The sequence below is a fragment of the Astyanax mexicanus genome, chromosome 14 (assembly GCF_023375975.1).
Source record: "Astyanax mexicanus isolate ESR-SI-001 chromosome 14, AstMex3_surface, whole genome shotgun sequence".
Classification (NCBI taxonomy): domain Eukaryota; kingdom Metazoa; phylum Chordata; class Actinopteri; order Characiformes; family Acestrorhamphidae; genus Astyanax; species Astyanax mexicanus.
Window position 1 is genome coordinate 35,563,528 of NC_064421.1, and position 24,068 is coordinate 35,587,595.

The 24,068-nt window shown below is 41.7% G+C and overlaps 1 protein-coding gene across 3 annotated transcripts in view; it reads right to left on the reverse strand.

Moving 5' to 3' along the window:
- The window catches only part of xpo1b (exportin 1 (CRM1 homolog, yeast) b), a 36,321-nt gene extending 31,428 nt beyond the window's left edge, over positions 1–4,893 (reverse strand). The window contains exons 1-3 of one of the 3 annotated variants that reach the window (XM_022672721.2): positions 4,370–4,893; positions 2,202–2,364; positions 360–461 (exon numbers count right to left, since the gene is read on the reverse strand). In XM_022672721.2, coding sequence (XP_022528442.2) covers positions 360–461; positions 2,202–2,327 — 228 coding nt within the window. In that variant the 5' untranslated portion in view covers positions 2,328–2,364; positions 4,370–4,893. Of the gene's footprint in view, positions 1–359; positions 462–2,201; positions 2,365–4,369 lie in introns of those variants that run through there. The other 2 variants (XM_022672719.2, XM_049463541.1) reach the window with 2 other exon arrangements.
- Positions 4,894–24,068: the final 19,175 nt, after the last annotated feature.

The following is a 24,068-nucleotide window of genomic DNA, read 5'->3' on the forward strand; positions in this document are numbered from 1 at the left end:
GTGTGAAACAGGGAGTGAAAAGTAAATGGCTGGAGGTATCAAAGTTTAAATGATACTGTAATACCAGACTAAGTTAAATCAAAACCTTGTTCATTTGCCCCAGTGCTTTACAACGAAACACCTACTTTTGGTGAGGTCAGAGCCAACTGTTCATTTAGTTTCCCCAAAATCTGTATGAAATCACACCAGAACTTCCTCAAAGTAGAGTTGTCATGGCCTGTGTTTACAAAACATCTTGGTGCAAGATTGCTGCCTCTGGTTAGAAAATCAGGCAATCAAGACCAGCAGTCGTGCTTCAAGATGCCTCAAAACATTAGCCTAGAATGATGCTGCAGGCCAGATGGAGATGTTGGGCTTACTTTGGTGTTCATATTCTGGGAGAACTCCAGTATGGTGTCCACTCGAGTCCATGCATCCGGGTGCTCCTTTAAATGGGTAAGGACCTCCTGGGCCATTCTTTGCTGGAAACAGAATTAAAGTATTAAAGGTTGCTGGTTGGATCATTTAGACATGATGCTAGTCTGTATGTGCTAACCTAAATAGTAGAAGACATGAATCATAGTCTGCAAGACTCAATTATTTTTATTTTATGAAGAAAGACATGGGTTTCAATTCCAGTGCTCGCTCCAATATGAACCGAAAGCATCTCCAATGTGGAAATGAGAACTAATAACAATTAAGTTTTCATCTTGGGAGCATATGATCTTGGTTCTCTTAGGGATGTATAAAACTAAAATAAATCCAAAGCATTGGGGGGGGGGGGGGGGGGGGGGGGGCATTGTATCATCATTAGAACATGTAAAGATATAAATAACACCCATTGTGTATACAGTATGATACACATTTGCACAGTGTCATCAAAGTTTTCTGTACTCCTAATATGAATGAAAATTATTTTGTTTTCTTTTGGTCATTAGAGGCGAGAAACATGCCTGGCCATGTCATATTGCCTACCCTTTAGGTTTGCAGCGGTAACCGGTTTCACGGTATACCATGGTATTAAAATGCACGGTTATCATACCGTGTGTGTTTGCTTATTACCGGTAAAACGCAAGCCAGCGGAGAAACTAACCTGCGCATGCGCAACTCTGCTCCGCTTCAGCTACTCAGCACACAGCGGTGAGAACGGCAGAAAGTGCATCAGACTAAACAAATCTCCGTCCACCTAAAAAAAGGCTAAACTAAAATCAGCAGTGTGGGACTATTTCGGATACCCGCCGAAGCTAAAGGTGGACATACGTTAAGCCTGTTCTCCCATCTCCAAGAACACCAACCCACCACACACCCCCCCCCCCTGTACAGCGCAAAGTATGTGTTTAGTTTATAATTTTAATCTGAACCTAAATAAAACCTCTTTGTAGTCGTGCACAACCCATGCGGTAAGCGCCCGCAAAAGCGCTGAGTTATCCGAAATTTGGGCACGCAGGTACAGGCTTGAAGTGCTTGCTACGATGGATTCACGTGTCCGTGTAAAGGTCCTGGCCGGACTGGATGTGAAAGACGCCATTCATTTATATGCATTCATTTTCAAATTCTGACGTCCCTGTTTTTCATATGTTAAAACCAGACTCGGTGTGAAAGCCTTAAAATAGAAATCTCTATTGTGAGGATCATGTCAGAAATAAATCCCCTCTTTCTGCAGTATCTGGTTACATACCAACTTGGCAGTAAAACGGACGTTTACAACAGTTGTTGATCAGACACTGACCCAGGCTCAGTTTATCAGATATTAAATAATTTAAACTTAAATAATTGTACTGAATATTTTAAATACAGGATCTTTACTTTTTAGAGTACATGTAATGTGTGACACGTGTGTGTGTGTGTGTATGTGTATATATATATATATATATATATATATATATATATATATATATATATATATATATATATATACACCTGATGGTGTACAGCTTTTTTTTTAAGGAGACATTATCTATATAATTGTTCCAGGTTTCTACAATAAAAAGTTAATTGAAAAAAAAAACCTTTGTTGTAATTTCTTTAAGGGTCAGTTTAATAATATATGTAACAAACTGTGATACCGTGATAACCGTGATACCGCTGTATTTTCTGAGACGGTCATCATACCGTGAAAATCTCATACCGTTGCAACCCTACTACCCTTTTGGTACTAGTTTTATCAGGTGCAGTCAACCAACTGCAGCTGATTCCATGTCAGACAGGCATGAAATTCTTACCTGCGGCCCAACTCCATGGTACAAGCAGTTAACCACATTATCCAGGAGGTTAATGTCCAATTTCTGGTTGAAGTCCAGCAGCTGTCTGGCTGCGTGGTCGGCTAACATTGTCATAACTGCTGGCATAGAGCTCTGTGGGGACAGGGAGGACTGGTGAGGCCTTCTGAGGGGAGAAAATGTCCAATAGGACAAAATCAGGTAAAATTAGCCCCAAACGGTTGAACACTTCCCTATTTGCAATGTGTAAAACTATCCAAAGACCCTGACTTTTACTCACCTTTTCAGAATGCTGAGCTAGTACTGTATTCATTAAATGCATCATACACCAGAACCTATCATAAAAATGCACTTATGTCTCTTAATTCTTAATATCTCGCAATGTCCAATTCTTTTTTTTTATCAAGTCATATCAGCTCACATACTTTTTAAGGTATTACAAAAAGTGCATAAACTTACTCTCTATTATTAGCATTAACCCTGCAAACTTCAAAGCCCACAGCAGATCCTTGAGTATAGCAGTCCAGCTGAATTTGTAAAAAGCTCAATAAATAACTATAGACCTAGATATTTATAATGAAATACCGATCTAAAACCTACAGGTGGTCCAGTACACATTGAAGAAGTACTCTTACTCTCGTGAAATTCAATACACACGAGTCATTAATCAATAATTAAAGAATGGAAATAACATAGGTCATTTCAAAACAACAACGTAAAGCACTAAGGTTTTAAAGTCTAGGACTCTGTAAGTGCAGATCTGTCAGACATTCTCTGGTGTGTGTGGAGGAGAGGACTTTTGATCACTATTTTTCTCAATGAGACCACGTGTGAACTAGCCCTGCCTTTGACGTCATACTGTTTACATCTGTCGCAGAGAGGCGTGGCCACGTGACTGAACATGAAACCTCCTCTCTTAAACCATTAGACTCACAACTCAGAGGAAGCAGCAGATATACTTTAATAATATACGCAATTCTTATTATTTTAGGTACACTTTTTTACATTTATACTTATATCATGTAAACATCATCTACACGTGGTAGAATTGAACAAGGATGACCCAGAAAAGTATAAAGCAGATCGCAAACACGATGCAATTTCTGCAGAAATGAAACCAAAACATTTCCTGAGTCATTCCACTTTTGCCCAGATCTGGATTAACCCATTGCTTCATTGGCCACACCAGACAATCCAGTCAGTCAGTCTCTCCACCTAGCTAACTACAACCACATGCCCTTTTTAAAGTGCATTTCCAACTGTCCTCTCTCACTAAAGAGATCTCCAAGGAGCATCGGTCGTCCTCGTCGTGTCCTTCTCCTTCTAACTTGGGCTACGAGCCTGAGCAGAGCTGAATAGGCACTATTTACTCGAACACTAATTTGAGCTTAAAAGACTCAATCTCAAAAATCAGAGTGCTGCTACCTCTCAAATAAGACTTCGCCCATTTATCTATGCACATTACTCACTACAATCTTGATTCTGCAAAGTGATAATTCAGCACTGTATTTCTGTCAGCTATGTTTTTGCATGCAGGACCGTCCTCCCGTCAGCCCCGAAATTTCTTCTTATGGAAACACAAGGGCATATTGGCGTTTAGCCTATTGTGTTATCCACTTACCCATTCACCAACAGACAAATAAGTGGTAAACGCAATGTGAGCAAAGCTGGCACAGTTGCTGAAAAGATCTGACGCTACTCTAGCTAGGTTAGCTCAACTGTAAGTCTAAGCTACGTTTAGAACTGGTGTGCATTATTAGCTAAGTATGGTTAGGTATCAAGTTAATCAAGTCAGTTTAAATAAAAGAAAGTTCTCATGTAACGTTAGTTTAGCTAACCGGGTCAGTTAGTTATCCTAACACACCCATCCCATGACCAGAGTCAAGACTGTGCCAAAAATCTCCAAGCACCCATGAAACAATGTTAAGTTAACCTAGCCTATATTTTTTGACGTTTTAACAAGCTAACCCTAACGTTACCTAAGGAAAAGTTTAAAACAAAACAAAACAAAACAAAACAAAACAATTTCACACTCATGCTCTCTCTCCTTCCACACTAAGAACTATGCTAACTAGCTAAGAAAGTGTAAACAGTGTAGCCAAAGCACTTTAGGAATACCTAACGTTCACCTAACAAGCTACACATGTCAAAGCCCACGGTTTAATACCTACCGAGATGTCCAAGCCTTTGAAAGAAAGGTCTGCTTTTTTGCCAGCGTTGCTGAAACTTAACCTAGCTAGCTAGGTTAACTAGCTCCAACAGTGTCGGTAGTGGGCTGGCTTAAGCTTTTTTTACTGGCCAGAAATGAAAAGCTAGGCTAAAAACAAGCTAAGCGGTTAACGGTATTCACGGAAGCTAGCCAGCGTAGCTAACGTAAATGCAAGCTAGCGAGGCTAAGGCTGGTGAGCTGCGATGTGTGGACTCTGCGCTAGCTAGCTGTTACGTTAGCTAGCGTTAGCTAACGCTCGCGGTTTTCTCTCAGACTCATTTTACGTAAGTTACGCTTAATAAACAGTTTCCCGCTCTTTTGTAGTTCTCTAAGTATGTGAAAGGATACCTCTTAAATAAAAAGAGTGAGCCTGTGCCTGTATCTGTATCTCTCTCTATCTCTCTCTGAGTGAGTGAGTGAGTGAGTGAGTGTCTGTCTCTTCTCTCACAAGCAGCGAACGAACTCATAACCGGTTGAAACCGGTTCAGACTGGGAGATTCCATCTCGGTTTAGTTTTCAGCCGGTGGCGCCGCGAAAAGTTCGGATCAACGTCACGCCCATGCGCGCGCCTCATTGGCCAATTCTGCGGCGGTCGCTCCTAATTGGACGAAGGTCCTGCCCATCAAACTCGACTCTCCTCGGCGCCCGCCCACGGCGCACGGAGAGCACAGAAGGCGTACGCGCTGTGCAGAATTTCAGTGTTAGTGTAGTGTATATATATATACATCATTGCACTATGACGCCGTGTCAATCATAGCGCGAAGTTCTTTTTTGCTAAATGGCTAACTTGGAGTGAACTGGAAGGTTTATTTTGCTGGAAAATTATTAAAAATCACACGCGCATGGTAGCTAGTAGGGCAAAATCGTCATTTTATGCATGCTTGCACTGTGTACATTTAAAGATGATGTTCTGTTGTAGATGTAGTAAACTGGTGTAGGAAGGGTTGGGGGGGCATTGTAGCTTGCACTTGTGCTGCTTGTAAGCTGGTAATTTTCCACTAGCCACGAAGGGGGAGTGGTTGAAAGAGAGAACGCGAGCGAGGTAGAGGCTGCCATACGCATGGCACGGGTCAAACAGACACATACATGGATAGATACAGTAAGAGGAATTGCAGTCATGCCCTTTCAAGCAGAAAACTCCCAAATTAATATAATATTGCATTATCACAGACGCAGCAGTGCAAGTTTGATTGATGATACTCAGTTCGTTATCAGAGATATTTGTGTGTGTGTGTGTGTGTGTGTGTGTGTGTGTGTGTGTGTGTGTGTGTGTGTGTGTGTGTGTATGTGTTTTTCCCCGTTCCCTACGAGCCACGTGACGCAACTCCACTTAAACGTCAGTTGATGGAAAAATACAGGATTTCTGTGTAGGCAAAGTAGAGCTGCAACTGGACAAAGACAAACAATATAAGTAGCTCCTCTAAATGTAACTGTTTCGTGTATAGATTAAGTCGTGCATGCATATATATATATATATATATATATATATATATATATATATATATATATATATATATATATATATATATATATATATATATGCATGCACGACTTAATCTAAGATCAAATTAACGAAAAAGATGAAGTGCTTTCAAACCTCAAATAATATATATATATATATATATATATATATATATATATATATATATTATTTGAGGTTTGAAAGCACTTCATCTTTTTCGTTAATTTGATCTTTTCTCATGTTCTGCCAATAAATGCTTTTTAAATTAATATTTTGTTTGTTAAAGGAACAAAAAAAAGATCCAAACCAATCTAGCACTATGTGAAAAAGTTTTTTTTTTTTTTTTTTTTTTTTTTTTTTGTCATTTAGAAGTGGACTTGTTTGTGTGCCCTGGATCAATGTACTGCTGCAGAACTGAAGCACGTCTGCGTCTGAACTTGAGGTCACAAAGAGGTGGCCGGATATTCTCCTTTAGGATTGTGTGGTAAACAGCAGAACTCCTGGTTCCATCTATTACAGTCACTTTTCCAGGTCCTGGTTTTCCCCTTGGAACCACGGATACCATTTTCGCCCAACAGAATCCTTAACACTGACCTTAACTGGGACAAGTGAGACCGAATACAGTGATGTGAAAAAGTGTTTTCCCCCTTCATAATTTCTTATTTTACATGTTTGTCCCTCTTAAATGAATTCTACTGTCTACCAAAACATATTGAAGGAGAATGTCCAGCCATCTGTTTGTGACCTTAAGCCTAAACAAACCAGGGTTCTGCAGCAGGACAATGACCCAAAACTGAATGGCTAAAGAAAAACAAAATAAAAACTTTTGAGAGGCCTAGGCAAAGTCCTGAGCTAAATCCTATTGAGATGCTGTGTCATGATCCTAAAAAGGTGATTAATGCTCCACAACCCTTCAATGTGGCGTAATTACAACAATTCTACAGAGATGAGTGGGCAAAATTTCTCCATAGAGCTATGAAACACTGACTGCAAGTTACCGCAAACGCTTGATTGCAGTTAATAATAATAATAATAATAATAATAATAATAATAATAATAATAATAATAATAAATAAATAAATAAATAAACAATAAGTAATAAACAATAAATACTAATAATAATAATAATAATAATAATAATAATGTGTCATATTAAAATATATAAAACAGCAAAAATATTTAGAAGCAGTCAATATAAAATCAATATAAAAACAATCACACAGGCCCTGTGCGAAAAAAAAAAAAGCCCACAGTTAACACATAACTGTGGTTAATCAAACAGGTTCAATTGCTCTACCTGTTTTCAATCAAGAAATATATACATCCTTGCAGTTATAGTGCAAGAAAGCATGTAATCAGCATGCCACTACTTTCTTTTTGCTTTACAGGGTTGCATTTATGCCTGATTTGACACAAGTTTGATTACATCTATTTCTTAACTGGTTTGGTTATCCCAGTCCATCGTTCCATGATTAGTGGCATTCCCAGCTGTGAGCTTTTAGTTTTTTTTGTGAAACATATAGCAAAACAATAAATATAATTCAATTCCGATTTGCTTCTTTTCCAACTTTCTTCTGTATTTGGAATATATGAAATGTTCTCTGTTCAATTCATGCTTAACCACTTCTTACAAAGTTAACATGAATTGACAGGGCTATAGACTTTATTTGATGTGACAAATGTCATAGGGCAGGAACTTTTATTGTGTCACATGGGATTTGCCATGTCCCATAAAAGCTAAATAACACAGTACTGATCACTGCAGAATATGAGAGTGGGGTCTTTCTGCCACAGACCAGCAGTCAAGATCTTACCACCCACTGCACCGTCAATTGTGGATGGTGTATTCTCTGTACCCATGCAACACTGTAGATTGAGGAATGCTAAACAACTGCAAAAATTCCCAAACTGAATGTCCAATCCATCTTGCATCTGTCAATCCTTGATCAGACTTCCATAATTCACATCACCATGCCATAAACAAGCTGGTCAGTGTTGAACCTCACTCACAAGATAACACCTCACAGCATACACAGGAGGTGTACTCCATAATATCTGGTACCAAGACATTTCAGCCTATGTGATCTTCTGTTTTTTAGACAGTATTTATCAGTTCAGTTTAGTACAGAAACTTATCCATTTTAATAAGTACAGATTATTAATAAAATAACAGAACATTTCCAGATAATGAATCTGCCAATAAATCATGCCTGAAGTTTTGAAGGTGTTCTTACCCAGTCATTGTGAACATCACAGTTTATTACTTGTCAAAGTGTCTCAGATATATAGACTTGTCCACATATTGTTTTTAGAACTGACTGTTGCTACTTAACATATATAGTATATATAAATTTTTCCCCTTGGGAATAGTACCTTTAGTTTGAGTGTCTTTTCAGCTATAGCTGTATTTTAGCAAACTTATACACTGCGTTATATATTGTATTGCTCTTTTATAATTGCATTGTTCATTGTAATCTTCATGTTGTTGTTTTTTTAGGTAGACAATTTCAAGATCTGTCCAGGGACAACAGATGAAAAATAACCTTTAGGCTAATTCTGGTGCATTTACAGATCCTGTTAAATAAACTATTAAATAAATACAAATATCCACATCTTGACTGGATCCAGTGGAACCAGATCATCAGTGTTATTCACTTCACCATTTGTCCTGTTTTATACTAAAAATATTACACTGCTGTTATTTAAAATTGAAGAGAAAGCTGTGGTAAAATCCATTCTTGGCCTAGCACTCCATGTCCTCTTCACAGCAGTTAAACAGAGAGGTGAATAGTAGGGGGCTATAAAAGGGGTGGGGGGGGGGGGGGAGGGGGCAGGGGTAACACATTGGTGTAAGCCAAAAGTAGCCGAGTAACAGCATTCCTGAATGGATGGAACAGCCAGTGAGAGAGGTTTATCACACTGAAATCTCTAAGGAAATGATGTGTAAGGCTGTTTATCTGAACACTATCCATTTATAAACACATATAAACAACAAAACTACTTTACATTAATCTAGTAACTATTGTCTATTAATAGTATTAATAGTAACTATTGTCTGTGTTTTTAAACTCTCTCCCAGAGATAGGTCAGTATATATAGTTTTGGTGTAATAATGTAGAAACTGATTGGCTATTTTCTTAATTAAAGCCACAGTCCTTAGGAAGCTGTTCTTTTAAATTAAAATAAGTAGTGTTCCTAAGTAGAGAGAGGGGGAATTATTATAATAAATTGCATCTGTGTTCTTCTGTTATCATTCCTGCAACGATACATACACTGCCCGGCCAAAAATATTTTGTTTGACCTTTTTAGGTTTTGATTACAGCATGCATTCGCTGTGGCATTATTTTCACACGCTTCTGCAATATCACAACATGTAATTCTGTCCAGAGCTGCATTCATTTTTCCCCAATATCTTTTATTGATGATGAGAGATTTCTATCACTGCATTAAATCAGACATCCCAAGCTGCAAAAGTTGATTTCAGGGAGGTTACCCTACAAACCCACTCCCACCCCCTCCCTCCCCCACCTACAAAAAAAAAAAACATGCACACACACCAAAGGATTACGAAACTTGACTTTTATATTAATTAATTTTAGTTTTTTTTTATTACATTTAAATTTAATTTTTTTTGGTGAAATGCATTTTCTTTTTTCTTTTTGGAAGGCCCTGCCCCCTTTTTTTTTTTTTTTTTTTTGAAAAAAAGCCTTTATTTGACAAAAATTGACAGTTACAATAAAAAAACATTTCATATCATATTACAATAATTATTAATATTGCCTCTGCCATGATCTGCTTTCTCTCACTCACTGAACAAATCCCGTCTGGGAGGGGGGAAAACACTGCCCGCCCACACTAAAAACTGATTGGCTGTCTCACAGACTCACAGACAGAGAACAGGCCAATCAGAACCCTCTCTGTTTTCTCTCTCTCCTTCCCACACGCGATTAGAGAAAAAAAGTCTGTCGCCTGTGTGCGCGTTTGGGTCCTCTCTTCTTACCATGATGCTCCATCACTCTGGAACAGTGTGATGTTGTCAATAGGCCTGACACATCACCAGCACTTCTTTATACATCATGTTGATTATTGTTTGTAACCTGTAAATACTCACCTCATATCTTTCCTCAGTGGTCTTCCAGCTCTCTCAGGGGTGATCGAAGGGCCCTCGATTCACTTGTGGGGAGGGGGGGTTTGGACTACGGCTCCGTAAAACCTGTGGGGGAAGAAAAGGGGAAATGTGATTAATAAACTGTTGTAGAGATACTTACCGGTAATATTATTTTGGTTATGTAGTGACGTCTGTAAATAACTGGATCCAGTAATGTATAGATTATTGTTGGTTTGTGTATGTTTGTATATTTTAGACACCCCTATTAATGGTGGCAGCCAATTGCTCGGTGGGAGGGGCTATGGCCTTAAAAGGGGAGGCGTGTCTAAACAAGGGGGGTTTGGTTGTTTTTTTTTTGGTTTGGGTTCCTCGTGGCAGGGGGAAATGGCGCTGATAGAGGGAGATCGGGTTTTTATGCAGCAAGCCAGCTGTAGCCCTTTACTGACTGATGTTTAGTCAGATAGCCCTCATCATTTTTTTTTAAACTTATTACATTTCTTTCTTTTTGTACAGTTTTTCTTTGGTTGTTTTGCTGCGTGCTTTCAGTCCTTACACTCATCCCCACGTAAACCCAACACCAGCTTCACTCACAAATGGTGGCAGTGGACTAGTACTTGGTGGAGCTACGCTGATCGGTGGATGGTCACGAGTGATGGCAGTAAACCAGTGCCTGGTCGAGCGACGCTGATCGTCGGATGGTCACCTGTGGAAAGAAAACGGGTCAGTAACAACTTAAGACCAAGACTAACAGCCAGACAGAGACAATGCCTCCTAAGAAAGTGCCAGTGAGTTCATCACAGCAGCAAGGAGAAGAGTCGGGGTCGGACAATCTGCTTTTACCCTCGTCCACCATGGCGGCGGCGGGTAACACAACTGCAAGCGTGGAACAACTGTGTTCGATGCTTCAGAGCTTCATGACGGAGCAGAGGGAGAAAGATGAGTATCTCAAGAGAGAAGCGGCGAAACAGGAGCTTAGGTGGAAAACGATGCACCACCAGTTCGGACTGCTGCAGGAGGTGGTTCACAAGGGCCGGGCCGAAGGAGAACAGGAGGGAGAAGAGAGAGAAGAGACAGTGGAGCGGCAGCGAACTCAGATTCTGAGATGCGCACGAGGCGGGAGCGCTGAACCGCAACACTTAGTCGATCCACGGCAAAATTCACCACCAGTTCACACTCAGACAATGTGGCTAGTGCCTAGGATGCCAACATTAAAAGAATCGGACGACATCGAACACTTTCTGACTATGTTTGAACGCGTGGCGCAGACAGCGGCTTGGCCGAGGGGCAGCTGGGCGCTTCATATGGTTCCGCTGTTGGACGGCAAGGCCAGAGCGGCGTATGTGGCTATGGACAGTGAGGACATTGGCGACTACCAGCAGGTAAAGGACGCTATCCTGCGCAAATATGAAATTAATAAAGACACTTACCGGCGGCGATTCCGGTGCAGCACGGGCCGGGAGGAAGAGACGCCGCGCGAGCTCTACACCAGGCTGAAAGGGCTCTATGAGAAGTGGTTGACGCCGCAGGCAAAGTCCAAGGAGGAGATCGGCGACGCGATCGTGCTGGAGCAGTTCCTGCAAGTTGTCAAGCCGGAGCTCAGGAGCTGGATCATCGAGCGCAGCCCTGAATCCACTCTTCAGGCGGTGGAAATGGCGGAGGTGTATGTGTCGGCGAGGCTGGCTGAGGGGAACTTCTGCAGCGATGACAACAATAAACTACGTCATCGCGGCATCCCGGGTAAGTTTGTCGGTGGGCGGGGTGGTAGTCCTATGCCGCAATTCAGTAGACAGCCCACTCGGGGGCGCCAGTTCGCTACAAACATTAATGCTGATAGTGTTAGATGTCCTGCAGAGAAAATGATGAAATGTTTTAACTGTAACCAACCTGGCCATAAAGTAAGTGTGTGCCCTAAACTGCCTAGCGGTTCAAATAACCTGTGTTATAATCCTAAAAAAGTGGCTAATTTTAAACCAATCGCTAACTGTAGTGACAGCACTATTATGGTTAAAATAGGTGCTAGGCGGTTTAAAGCTCTAGTTGATACGGGAGCAAGCCAGTCTTTGGTGTCGGTTAATTGTCTGCCCAAACAGGAGTTAGTTCATACGGGGTCATTGACTGTAAAATGTATCCATGGCGATGAACAGGAGTATCCCACAGCTGAGGTTAGCATTGAAGTGCAGGGACAGGCTTAACTGTTAAACGTGGGGTTATTGCAGCAAGCTCCTTATGCAGTTATTCTAGGCAGAGATATTCCAGTGTTGGTCGATCTTTTAATGGAGAAACGGAACTCTGCGGATGTTATGGTTGTGACCAGGCTACAGGCTCAGTTAAAGAGCGAGGGTGAGGAGAACCAGGCTCTCCTTAATGAGCTACCTTATAGTGAGACACCTAAACTTAAAGTTAGAGGCACAGTTCTAACAGAGCAATTAGACGCCCCTGACATAGACGTTGAGTCATTGCCTGGCAACGTGTCACAGCTACAACGACAGGATAAGTCACTAGCTCCGCTGTTCTTAAAAGCAGAGAATAACAAGGCTGACAGGAGTGGCATCCAATTTGTTTTACATAATGACATTCTGTACAGAGTCAAAGGCGATGTAGAGCAGTTGGTGGTTCCAGCGGGTTTGAGGCAGCAGGTGCTTCAATTAGCTCACGCTGACCCATGGGCGGGTCACCTAGGGCACGTTAAAACTCAGAGTAGAATAGCGCGCCGTTTTTTCTGGCCACGTCAACACTTGGACGTAATTGAGTTTTGTAAGGTATGTCCTGCGTGTCAGTTAGTAGCCCCCCAGCTAAAATCGGATAAGGTACAGATGATAAACCTGCCAATTATAGATGTGCCCTTTTCACGCATTGCTATGGACATCGTAGGTCCGTTACCAAAAAGCCAGAGTGGCAAGCGTTACATTTTGGTAATTTCAGACTATGCGACACGCTATCCGGAAGCGTTCGCACTGGGCAAGGTTAAGACTCGCCAGGTGGTTAATGCGCTGGCGCAGTTAATTTCTAGGGTAGGGATCCCGTGAGAAATCCTCACTGACCAGGGCACTAATTTTATGTCTAGCCAGCTCAAGGGTGTATTTTCGCTGCTAGGGATAAAAGACATTAGGACTACCCCCTTCCATCCACAGACTGACGGGCTTGTTGAGAGGTTCAACAAAACCCTGAAGAGCATGCTCCGCAAGTTCGTGTCGGAGACGGGTTCTGACTGGGATACCTGGCTCCCTTACCTGCTCTTCGCCTACCGGGAGGTGCCACAGGCATCAACTGGGTTCTCCCCTTTCCAGCTTCTCTATGGGAGGGAAGTGAGGGGACCTCTGGATGTCCTCAAAGAGTCATGGGAGGGCCCTAACCCAGTCCAGGGCCTGAATATTCTGTCTTATGTCATTAAGATGAGGGACAAGATGGCGTCGCTGACAGAGCTGGTGCGTGAGAACATGGAGGCTGCACAGCATCATCAGAAGGAGTGGTATGACAAGGCGGCGAAGCACAGAGAGCTGTGTCCAGGAGAGAAGGCGCTAGTGCTTTTACCCACGTCGGACACTAGCCTGCTGGCAAAGTGGCAGGGGCCATATGAGGTGGTACGCCGGATCGGGCAGACCTCGTATGAGCTGTTCCTCCCTGACAGACGGAAGAAACATCAGGTCCTGCATATCAACATGCTCAGAAAATGGAGAGACTCCGCTAAGCACGTCACAGAGCAACTATGGGTTCAGGCTGTTGAGGAAGAGGAAGACAGCTGTGAGCAATACTTCCCGGGGGGCGGAGGACCCGCAGCACCACCCAGTCTGGCACATCTCGAGCCGTGGCAACAACAACAATTGAAGGCTCACATTCCGCCGAGGGTCTTCAGCAGCGATCCTGGTAGAACCAGTGTCACACAGCACGACATCCGCCTGCTGAAGCACGGCCCCATTAGGCAGACGAACTGTAGAGTGCCAGCCCGCCTGATCCCAGTGTTGAGGCAGGAGGTGGAGAAGATGCTCCAGCTGGGGGTGATTGTGCCATCAAAGAGTGAGTGGTGTAGTCCTGTGGTCCTGGTCCCCAAGAAAGATGGACAGCTGCGCTTCTGTGTGGATTTTTCTAAGCTAAACTCAGTTTCAGCGTTTGATGCTTATCCGATGCCACGTGCAGATGAATTGATTGAATGTCTGGGAAAGGCAAAATTTCTGACCACACTTGACCTGTGTAAAGGTTATTGGCAAGTGCCTCTGTGCCAATCAGCACAAGATCTAACTGCGTTCCGGGTACCCAGTGGATTGTACCAATTTACGGTCATGCCGTTTGGCCTTCACGGAGCTGCTGCGACCTTCCAGAGGCTGATGGATGTGGTACTCAGGGGTACGGAGGAGTTCGCAGCCTGTTACATAGACGATGTGGTGGTGTACAGTGCTACCTGGGAGGAGCATGTACAACATGTTGGCGAGGTCTTACGACACATTGCAGATGCGGGGCTGACGGCCAACGCAACGAAGTGCACCTTGGCGAAAGACAAGGTGGTCTACTTGGGCTATGTCTTGGGAGGAGGTCTCCTAAGGCCCCAGGTTGACAAGGTGGAGGCAGTCAAGGGGTGTCCAGCACCTACAACGAAGAGAAGGGTGAGGTCCTTCTTGGGTCTCGTAGGATGGTACCGGCGCTTCATTCCTAACTTCTCCAGCAGAGCGGCTGTATTAACAGAGCTGATCAAAAAAGATAAACCTCAACGTGTGAAATGGACTGAGGCCTGTGAGAACGCTTTCAACGATCTCAAAATGTGTCTGTGTCAAGACCCTGTTCTGCGCAGCCCTGACTTTGATAAGCCCTTTGTGGTCCAGACGGACGCGCCAGGCTGTGGCTTGGGGTCCGTGTTGTTCCAAGGAGAGGGCGAGGACCAGAAGCCAGTTCTTTACATAAGTAGGAAGATGTTCCCCAGGGAGTTGAACTATTCCACTGTTGAAAAGGAGGCCCTGGCTGTTAAATGGGCATTGGACTCATTGAGGTATTACCTCACAAATGCTGACTTTGTGTTGGAAACTGATCATAGGGCGCTGCAATGGATGCAGCGCATGCGCAACAGTAACGCCAGAATTACTCGCTGGTATTTATCCTTGCAGCCCTTTAAGTTTCAGGTGCGGTACCGAAAGGGCACCCAGAACATTACTGCTGACTTTCTTTCTCGTCACTCTGACGAGTGACTTCCGTAAGGGGGGGGGGGGGGTATGTGATGTTGTCAATAGGCCTGACACATCACCAGCACTTCTTTATACATCATGTTGATTATTGTTTGTAACCTGTAAATACTTACCTCATATCTTTCCTCAGTGGTCTTCCAGCTCTCTCAGGGGTGATCGAAGGGCCCTCGATTCACTTGTGGGGAGGGGGGGTTTGGACTACGGCTCCGTAAAACCTGTGGGGGAAGAAAAGGGGAAATGTGATTAATAAACTGTTTTAGAGATACTTACCGGTAATATTATTTTGGTTATGTAGTGACGTCTGTAAATAACTGGATCCAGTAATGTATAGATTATTGTTGGTTTGTGTATGTTTGTATATTTTAGACACCCCTATTAATGGTGGCAACCAATTGCTCGGTGGGAGGGGCTATGGCCTTAAAAGGGGAGGCGTGTCTAAACAAGGGGGGTTTGGTTGTTTTTTTTTTTGGTTTGGGTTCCTCGTGGCAGGGGGAAATGGCGCTGATAGAGGGAGATCGGGTTTTTATGCAGCAAGCCAGCTGTAGCCCTTTACTGACTGATGTTTAGTCAGATAGCCCTCATCATTTTTTTTTAAACTTATTACATTTCTTTCTTTTTGTACAGTTTTTCTTTGGTTGTTTTGCTGCGTGCTGAAAACGAAAAATAAAAATCACTGGGACTTATCACTTACCTTGGATGTGTTCGTCTCTCTCTGGTTGGAGAAGCCCGCCTTTCAGTCCTTACACTCATCCCCACGTAAACCCAACACCAGCTTCACTCACAAACAGGATAAATCAGGACTTATCAGACCACATGACCTTCCATTGCTCCAGCATCCAATCTTTATGCTCCATAGCATATTGAAGACATTTTTGTCTGCATTCACATTGTGCCTGTAGAAATTCTCTTACTCTCACTATTAATCATATCCCTGGTGTTGTTCTGGTGTTGTTTTTTTAATGATTTATTTCACAGAAAGTCATCACCAATCATGATCATTCAAGATTTTTAAAGATACATTTGTGTCCTTCTACTCTAATAATGCAGTTCTTAACCTGATTGAAGTAGTTTCAACAATATCTTTACATTTTCTCTACTTGATGCATGTCAATAATTTGAGCCTTATGAAACATCTTTTTCACAACCAAAGGATGTGTCTTGCCACATGGTTGTTTAACAAAAAGAAGCTACTCACTGCATCAGGTACAGTTAAATAACTTGTTTCCAGCTGAAATATAATCATACATCCAGTATCCAATAGCAAAAAACAACAACACAGAATTGAAGAGACCTGGCAGACTACAGTGGTATATACAGTACAGGCCAAAAGTTTGGACACACCTTCTCATTCAATGCGTTTTCTTTATTTTCATAACTATATACATTGTAGATTCTGACTGAAGGACTGAATGAACACAGGTGAAGTTATTTAACAAAAAATGAGCTTGCCTCCACAATCACCAGACCTGAACCCAATCAAGATGTTTTGGGGTGAGCTGGACCGCAGAGTGAAGGCAAAGGGCCAACAAGGGTCGTTTTCTTGTTGGTGGGACCGCCACTAAATCTTACTGTGGGGAGCAAGTGTTTGTCCACAGCACCTTATTCCAAAACAAAGCTGGCTGTGTTTTAGCATACCTCAAGCGACTCTGTTTGTAGCTCAGAAAAAGCTTCTTCTGTATTCCTCTCCCATACAGCCTCTCCTTGTGTAAAGTGCACTGAGTAGTTGAACGATGCACAGTGACTATCTGCAGCAAGATGATGTTGTAGGTCTTTGGAGTAGGGCTGCACGAAATTGGAAAAAGTGCACAGCTTTCAACATGTGCATTTACAATCACGTGCCCAACCATGTGGATGAAGGTTACCTTATGTTTACTCCCCTCCCCCTCGTGCTTCTCGCGCAGGCAGCAGGAGCCTGTCACTTACACAGACACAGAGACATTGCTGTATCTACTTCTTGTGTCAAGAATCAAAATATTTCGCACATCGCGCACATGCTTAAACAATACAGATAAAGTGATAAAGTTCATTATTTTCCATAATGAAATTATAAAAATTTAACTTTCATATATTTTAGATTCATTGAACACCAACTGAAATATCTCAGGTCTTTTATTGTTTTAATACTGATAATTTTGGCATACAGCTCATGAAAACCCAAAATTTCTCACAAAATTAGCATATCATGAAAAGGTTCTCTAAATGAGCTATTAACCTGATCATCTGAATCAACGAATTAACTCTAAACACCTGCAAAAGATTCCTGAGGCTTTTAAAAACTCCCAGCCTAGTTCATTACTCAAAACCGCAATCATGGGTAAGACTGCCGACCTGACTGCTGTCCAGAAGGCCATCATTGACACCCTCAAGCAAGAGGGTAAGACACAGAAAGAAACTTCTGAACGAATAGGCTCAGTTCCCAGAGTGCTGTATCAAGCCACCTCAGTGGGAAGTCTGTGGGAAGGAAAAAGTGCGGCAGAAAACGCTGCACAACGAGAAGAGGTGACCGGACCCTGAGGAAGATTGTGGAGAAGGGCTGATTCCAGACCTTGGGGAACCTGCGGAAGCAGTGGACTGAGTAAAAACATCCAGAGCCACCGTGCACAGGCGTGTGCAGGAAATGGACTACAGGTGCCGCATTCCCCAGGCCAAGCCACTTTTGAACCAGAAACAGCGACAGAAGCGCCGGACCTGGGCTACAGAGAAGCAGCACTGGACTGTTGCTCAATTTTTGCTTGTCATTCGGAAATCAAGGTGCCAGAGTTCGGAAATCAAGGTGCCAGAGTCTGTTACAAGTGTGTGTGTGTGTGTGTGTGAGAGAGAGAAAGTGGCTCATGCAGGATTTAGCGAGCTTTTTCTGGCCAGTGCTGTCTGCCTATTTACATAGATGATCATGACATCAGGTCAGTAGGCTGACTTTGGCTTGACTGGGCACCCCATATATAATATGATATAGATTAGTGTGTAGACTATAGTAGGGGGTAAAGTATATGTTGGCATAGCATACGATAACAGTATATAGAGTGTACAGAATACAGTGTTTAGTGTAGTTTAGTGTAATAAATAATGGTATAATGTATAATAATGTGCAATATAGAGTATATAGAGTAGTCTATCATTTAAGAGGTAAAATAAAAGATTTGAATACTTTTGCAAGCAACTGTATATTGTAGTATGCAGTACATACATAGCACACAGCTGATTATCATGATTTTCCTTAACAAATTAGTTGTTCAGTTAAATATATCATATAGCAGATCAACGCAGTGATGTTTGAGAAGTGAAATTAAGTTTATAGGATTTACAGGAAGTGTACAATTATTCCTTAAAACAAAATTAGGCAGGTGCATACATTTAAAAAAATATATTTTTAGCACTCATTATTGGAACAAAATTCTGTTTGGTAAGTTCATTGACACTTCACCTATACATACACGGGTAAATTCAATCATAAGAAAGAGTTTGGGAGCCAATCACAAGTTTTTCTTCTCTTTGAATCTTCTTTGAAGAAGGGGCAACATGGTAGCCTCAAAACACAACTCTCAAATGACGTGAAAATAACAATTGTTTAACATCATGGTTTAGAGGACAAATACAAGAAGCTTTCTCAGAGAATTTAGCTGTCAGTTTTCACTGAGAGGATCATACTGAGGAAATGGAAGATCACAGCCACAGTTCAGATAATCAGAGAAGGATGGTGAGAACAGTCACAGTCAACCCACAGAGCAGATCCAAAGATCTACATCATCATCCTGCTGCAGAGTCACTGTGCATCGTTTAACTATCCAGTGCACTTTACGCAAGGAGAGGCTGTATGGGAGAGTAATGCAGAAGAAGCCACAAACAGAGTCGCTTGAGGTATGCTAAAGCATATTTGGAGGAGCCAGCTTCATTTTGAAATAAGGTGCTGATGGCTGATGAAACTAAAATTGAGTTATATGGAGGACGGTATGCATGAAAGAAAAAGAACACAGCATTTTAAGATAAACACTTGCTTCCCACAGTAAAATTTAGTGGTGGTTTCATCATGCTGTGGGGCTGTGTGATCAGTTCAGGTACTGGGAATCTTATTAAAAAGTTGAGGGTTGCATGGATTCCAGTCAATATCAGCAGATTCTTGAGGACAATGTTCAGGAATCAGTGAGAAAGTTGAAGTTGCGTCTGGGCTGGATACTTCAACAAGACAACGACCCTAAACACTAAACACTGCTCAGAATCTACTAAAGCATTCATGCAGAGGAACAAGTACAACATTCTGAAATGATCATCCCAGTCCCCAGACCTGAATTTTATTGAAAATCTGTGGTGTGATTTAAAGCGGGCTGTTCATGCTTACAAACCATTAAACCTGACTGAACTGGAGATGTTTTGTAAAGAAGAATGGTCCAAAATACCTTCAAACAGAAGTCAGACTCTCATTGAAGGCTATAGGAAGAGTTTAGAGGTTATTTACTTTCTGTAAATTTTATAAACTGTGTATATGCTGTGTATGTTGGTGGTTGTGGGTTACATGTTGTGGGTTGTGGGTCAGTGAGCTGTAGTGAATGAGTCCAGGAGAGCAGGGCTGGAGGTGCCGTTTGTCTGTTTATGGTCTATGATATATTGATATAAATAGTGCTGGCCTGCTCAGGGGGTTGAACTTAAAACAACAATACAAACAGTGAGGCAGAGTCTGTTCAGTTCAGGAGAACCAGGGTCCTGTTAGAGAAAAAAACAGCGCTCTCTGTTGGCTGAAGTTCATCATGACAAGTGCAGGACTTCTGCCTCAGCTAGATTTTACAGTTTGCCTCAAGCCATGTAGAGAACACAGCAAACATGTAAAAGAAGGTGCTGTGGTCAGATGAAACCCAAGTTAAACCTTTTGACTGAAATGCAAAGTGCAAGATAGAAAAGTAACTTTGCTCTTCCATCAGGGAGAGGGAAGCTTGTAAGAGTTGATGGGAATATGGATGGAGCTAAATACAGGGCAATCCTGGAAGAAAACCTGTTGGAAGCTGTTAAAGACTTAAGACTGGGATAGAGATTCACCTAAACATAATGCCAGGTTTAGATCAAATGAATGTCCCAGTCAAAATCCTGACCTAAATCCATTTGTGGCAAGACATGAAAATAGCTGTTTACAGACGCTCTCCATCCAACCTGGCTGAACTGGAGTTATTTTGTAAAGAAGAATGAACAAAAATATCAGTCTCTAGCTGCTCAAAGCTGGTAAAGACATAAGCCAAGACTTGCAGCTGTAATTGCAGTGAAAAATGGCTCCAAGTACTGATATAGGGGGCTGAATATTTTTGCAAGTCACAATTTTCAGATTATTGGATTAATATTTTTGAAAATCATCTACTATTTTCGTTACACTTATGTACAACTTTGTGTTGGTCTATCGCCTAAAATAAAAAACGCCCATAAGCCAGTGTTGTCACTAAGGATAGAGGGGAGAGAGAAGCCTATTCTGGAACAATGCACAAAGGATCAGCGAATGATTCGGATATGACTTTTGACCCTGCACTCGGAGAATGCGGCCACTGTCCACCTTTTGCTTGTTTGTGTACGCTGCTCTCTTTGTTTCACCACACAAAACACAGCCACTATTTTCTCTCTTGCAGTCCAGTCAGCTACAAACAAGCCCAGCTGCCACTGTGGCCTGACTATACAACAGAATATACAACAACAAATACAGATATCTTTCCGATATAAGAGCCGGTAAACTGCAGTTGTAATATGAAGCCGAGGTGACGCACAAAAGACAAGGCAAAAAAAGGGCCCTTTCAAATGGTGGGTACATCCTCTAGCTCACAGTTAATGTTTTATTCCAAATCTAAAGTTCTGTAATACGGGGCCAAAACAACTAAAAGTGTCACTGATCAACAGAACTAAGAGCAGCTCTAACACTTGCCAAGGCTGTTTTGGCACTGCCTCTTGTCCCTAAGCCCTCAAAAATGTGTCAGTCTGCTACCTCTGATGTGAAGCTTCACTTTTACATGAAGAACAAGATAAAAAGAGAATGTAAGAGTATGAGTCAAAGAGCATACGATCAGTGTTCATTTTGATTTAGTTTTAGTCATCTGAAATGTTTTTAGTTTTAGTCTAGTTGACTAAATATCATAGGAATGTAGTAGATTTAGTCGACTGAAATGTAAAGGGTGTGAATGTAAATGCTTTTTCATCAGTTCCCTTGAATTATTAACTACACACTTATGACAATTAAACATTTATTAACCAGTTGTGTAATATTATTAATGTTTAAATGTAAAATATATTTATATTTATATATGATTTAACGTATTATTGTAGGTTTGTGACTGTAAATATTTTAAATAAAACATTTTGTTCTAGAAATCAGGTCATATTAAATGTATGGAATGTAATACCTTAATTAAAACATTAGAACGGTTAAATTATAGTTTGAAGGAAGCTGTACACACAAATACATCCTTTAAAGGAGATGGTTTTATCTGCAGCACTAACCCAGCACACCCAGCTGCATTCTGTTAATGAGGTCAAAAACACACATTCACACACTGTCCTGTACAGATGATCTCAGGACTTACAGACTTCATGAGTTAAAGTGAGAAACTGATGAGAAAGTGCTGTAAGGAACTTTTGGGTTTATAGATTCACTTATGTTATTGTTATATTTTTGCTACATCTTTTTCCTTTCTGACCTGCTCCAAGTTTTGAGTTTGCTGTTCTTAAGAAGCATTGCTTGATGTGAATCATGCCTCACAAAAAAGAGCTCTTAGAAGACATACGTTCAAGAATTGTTGATTTGCATGAAGCTGAAAGGGTTACAAAAGTATTTCTAAAAGCTCTGATGTTCTTGTGTCCACGGTAAGTTCAGCACAGTTGCTACTCTCACTAGGCGTAGTCTTCCTGTAAAGATGACTGCAAGAGCACATCGCAGAAGGATCAATGAGGTGAGGAAGAATCCTAGAGTGTCAGCTAAAGACTTACAGAAATCTCTGGCATATGCTAACATTTTTGTTGACAAATCTACAATAAGAAAAACATTAAACAAGAATGGAGTTTATGGGAGGACACCAAGGAGGAAGCCACTGCTGCCCAAAAAAAACATTGCTGCACGTCTGAAGTTTGCAAAAGAGCACCTGGATGTTCCACAGCAGTACTGGCTAAATATACTCTGGATAGATAAAAACAAAACAAATGCTATGTGTGGAGAAAAAAGGCACAGCACACAATCATCAAAACCTTATCCCAACTGTGAAACATGGTGGAGGGGGCACCATGGTTTGGGGCTGAAAAAAAAAAATCCTCCTGACTGTTGTGCAGGTCTGATCTGCAACTACAGGAAACGTTTGCTTGAGTTTTTTTCTGCCAAAAGAGGGTCAACCAGTTATTAAATCCAAATGTTCACATACTTTTTCCACCCTGCACTGTGAATTTTAACATGTTGTGTTCAATAAAACCATGCAAACATATCATTTTCTTGTGTGGTATTAGTTTAAGCACATTTAATGAACAATTTATGCAGATATCCAAGTAATCCCAAAGGGTTCACATACTTTTTTTTTGCAACTGTATATGGTCTCTCACCTTTCTCCCTGCTGACACTGTCAAGGTGAGCCCCATGGGTAACGACAGTTCACAGGCAAGTACGGTCTTCCCGGGTTTTGTATCTGACCGCGCTACTGCAAAAAAGACAGGTACTGATTGGATGACTACCCTGCTTGTCCCTCCTTTCCACCTATGCACAAAACTAAATCAGTTCTGATTGATGTCCTACCTGCTAAACAAATGTGTCTGGTTTTTATTCGTTGATGAAAATTTCAGTTAATTTAGTCATCATTTTTATTATTTTATGCTGTTTTTATTTAGTTATTGTCTCGCTTTTGTCTTGAAAAAAGGTTAATTGACGAACAAAATTAACACTGCATATGATATATGTATATATACGATATATGTATAACAAAGATAGGGATATCTTTGATACACAACACTTTCTTACAAGCATGCACTGTATCTGTATTGTCACAGTGGAGAACAGGTTAGGTGAGGGCTGATAAAGGACCTGGGTCTTCTTGATATTTAAAGCCAACCCTAGGGCTCTGTATGCCTTAGCAAAGGCATTCAGGAGCATACTGAAGTTTAATGATGTATGTGTTACTTACCTTGCTTTTGGCCTTGAACCTGTTGAGGTTGAAGAGCCCACCATAAGTCCTAAACATTATTTGTACCCCCTGTGGCAGTTCTTTGCCAATAAGGCGAAGTATGGCAGCAATGAATATGGCAAACAGGCTAGGTGCAATAATGCATCCCTGTTTAACCCCCATTTCCACAGTGAAGGGCTCAGATTTGGTGCCGCTGTTGCTGATCACTCTTGCTGACATTCTGTCATGTAGGAGCCTAAGGATTCTGATGAATTGTCATGGCATCCATAGCTTGATAATATACTCCACAGAGCCTGGCGGTTTACAAAATCAAAGGCCTTTGCCATATATAATGGCTTCCCTTTTCTTGCAGTTGCCATGCTGCAAAAATCATGTCAACTGTGCCTCTGGATGGACGAAAACCACACTGAGACTCTGGGAGTATTTCCTGAGACATTTGTAACAGTCAGTTTGCGAGAACACGGGCGGGGACTTTGCCAGTTGTTGACAAAATTTAGATAACGCTGTAGTTCCCACATTCTGCCTTATCCCCCTTTTTTAAAAATGGACACTTTTAGAGCATCCCTAAGCTCTGGAGGGATTTTTTTTCACCAGACCTTGAGGAGTAGGGTATGGATGTGATACAGGAGCTTTGACCCACTTTCCTTAAAAACCTCTGCTGATATCCCATCAGGGCCTACAGCCTTGCAATTCTGTTAGATGTTAGGAGGTTCCCCCATTTCTCCCATCTCTGATGGGAAGTTTGGGGATGTGGCTAACCACGTCTGGTTTGATTGAGGAGTTCTTGGAAGTGTTCA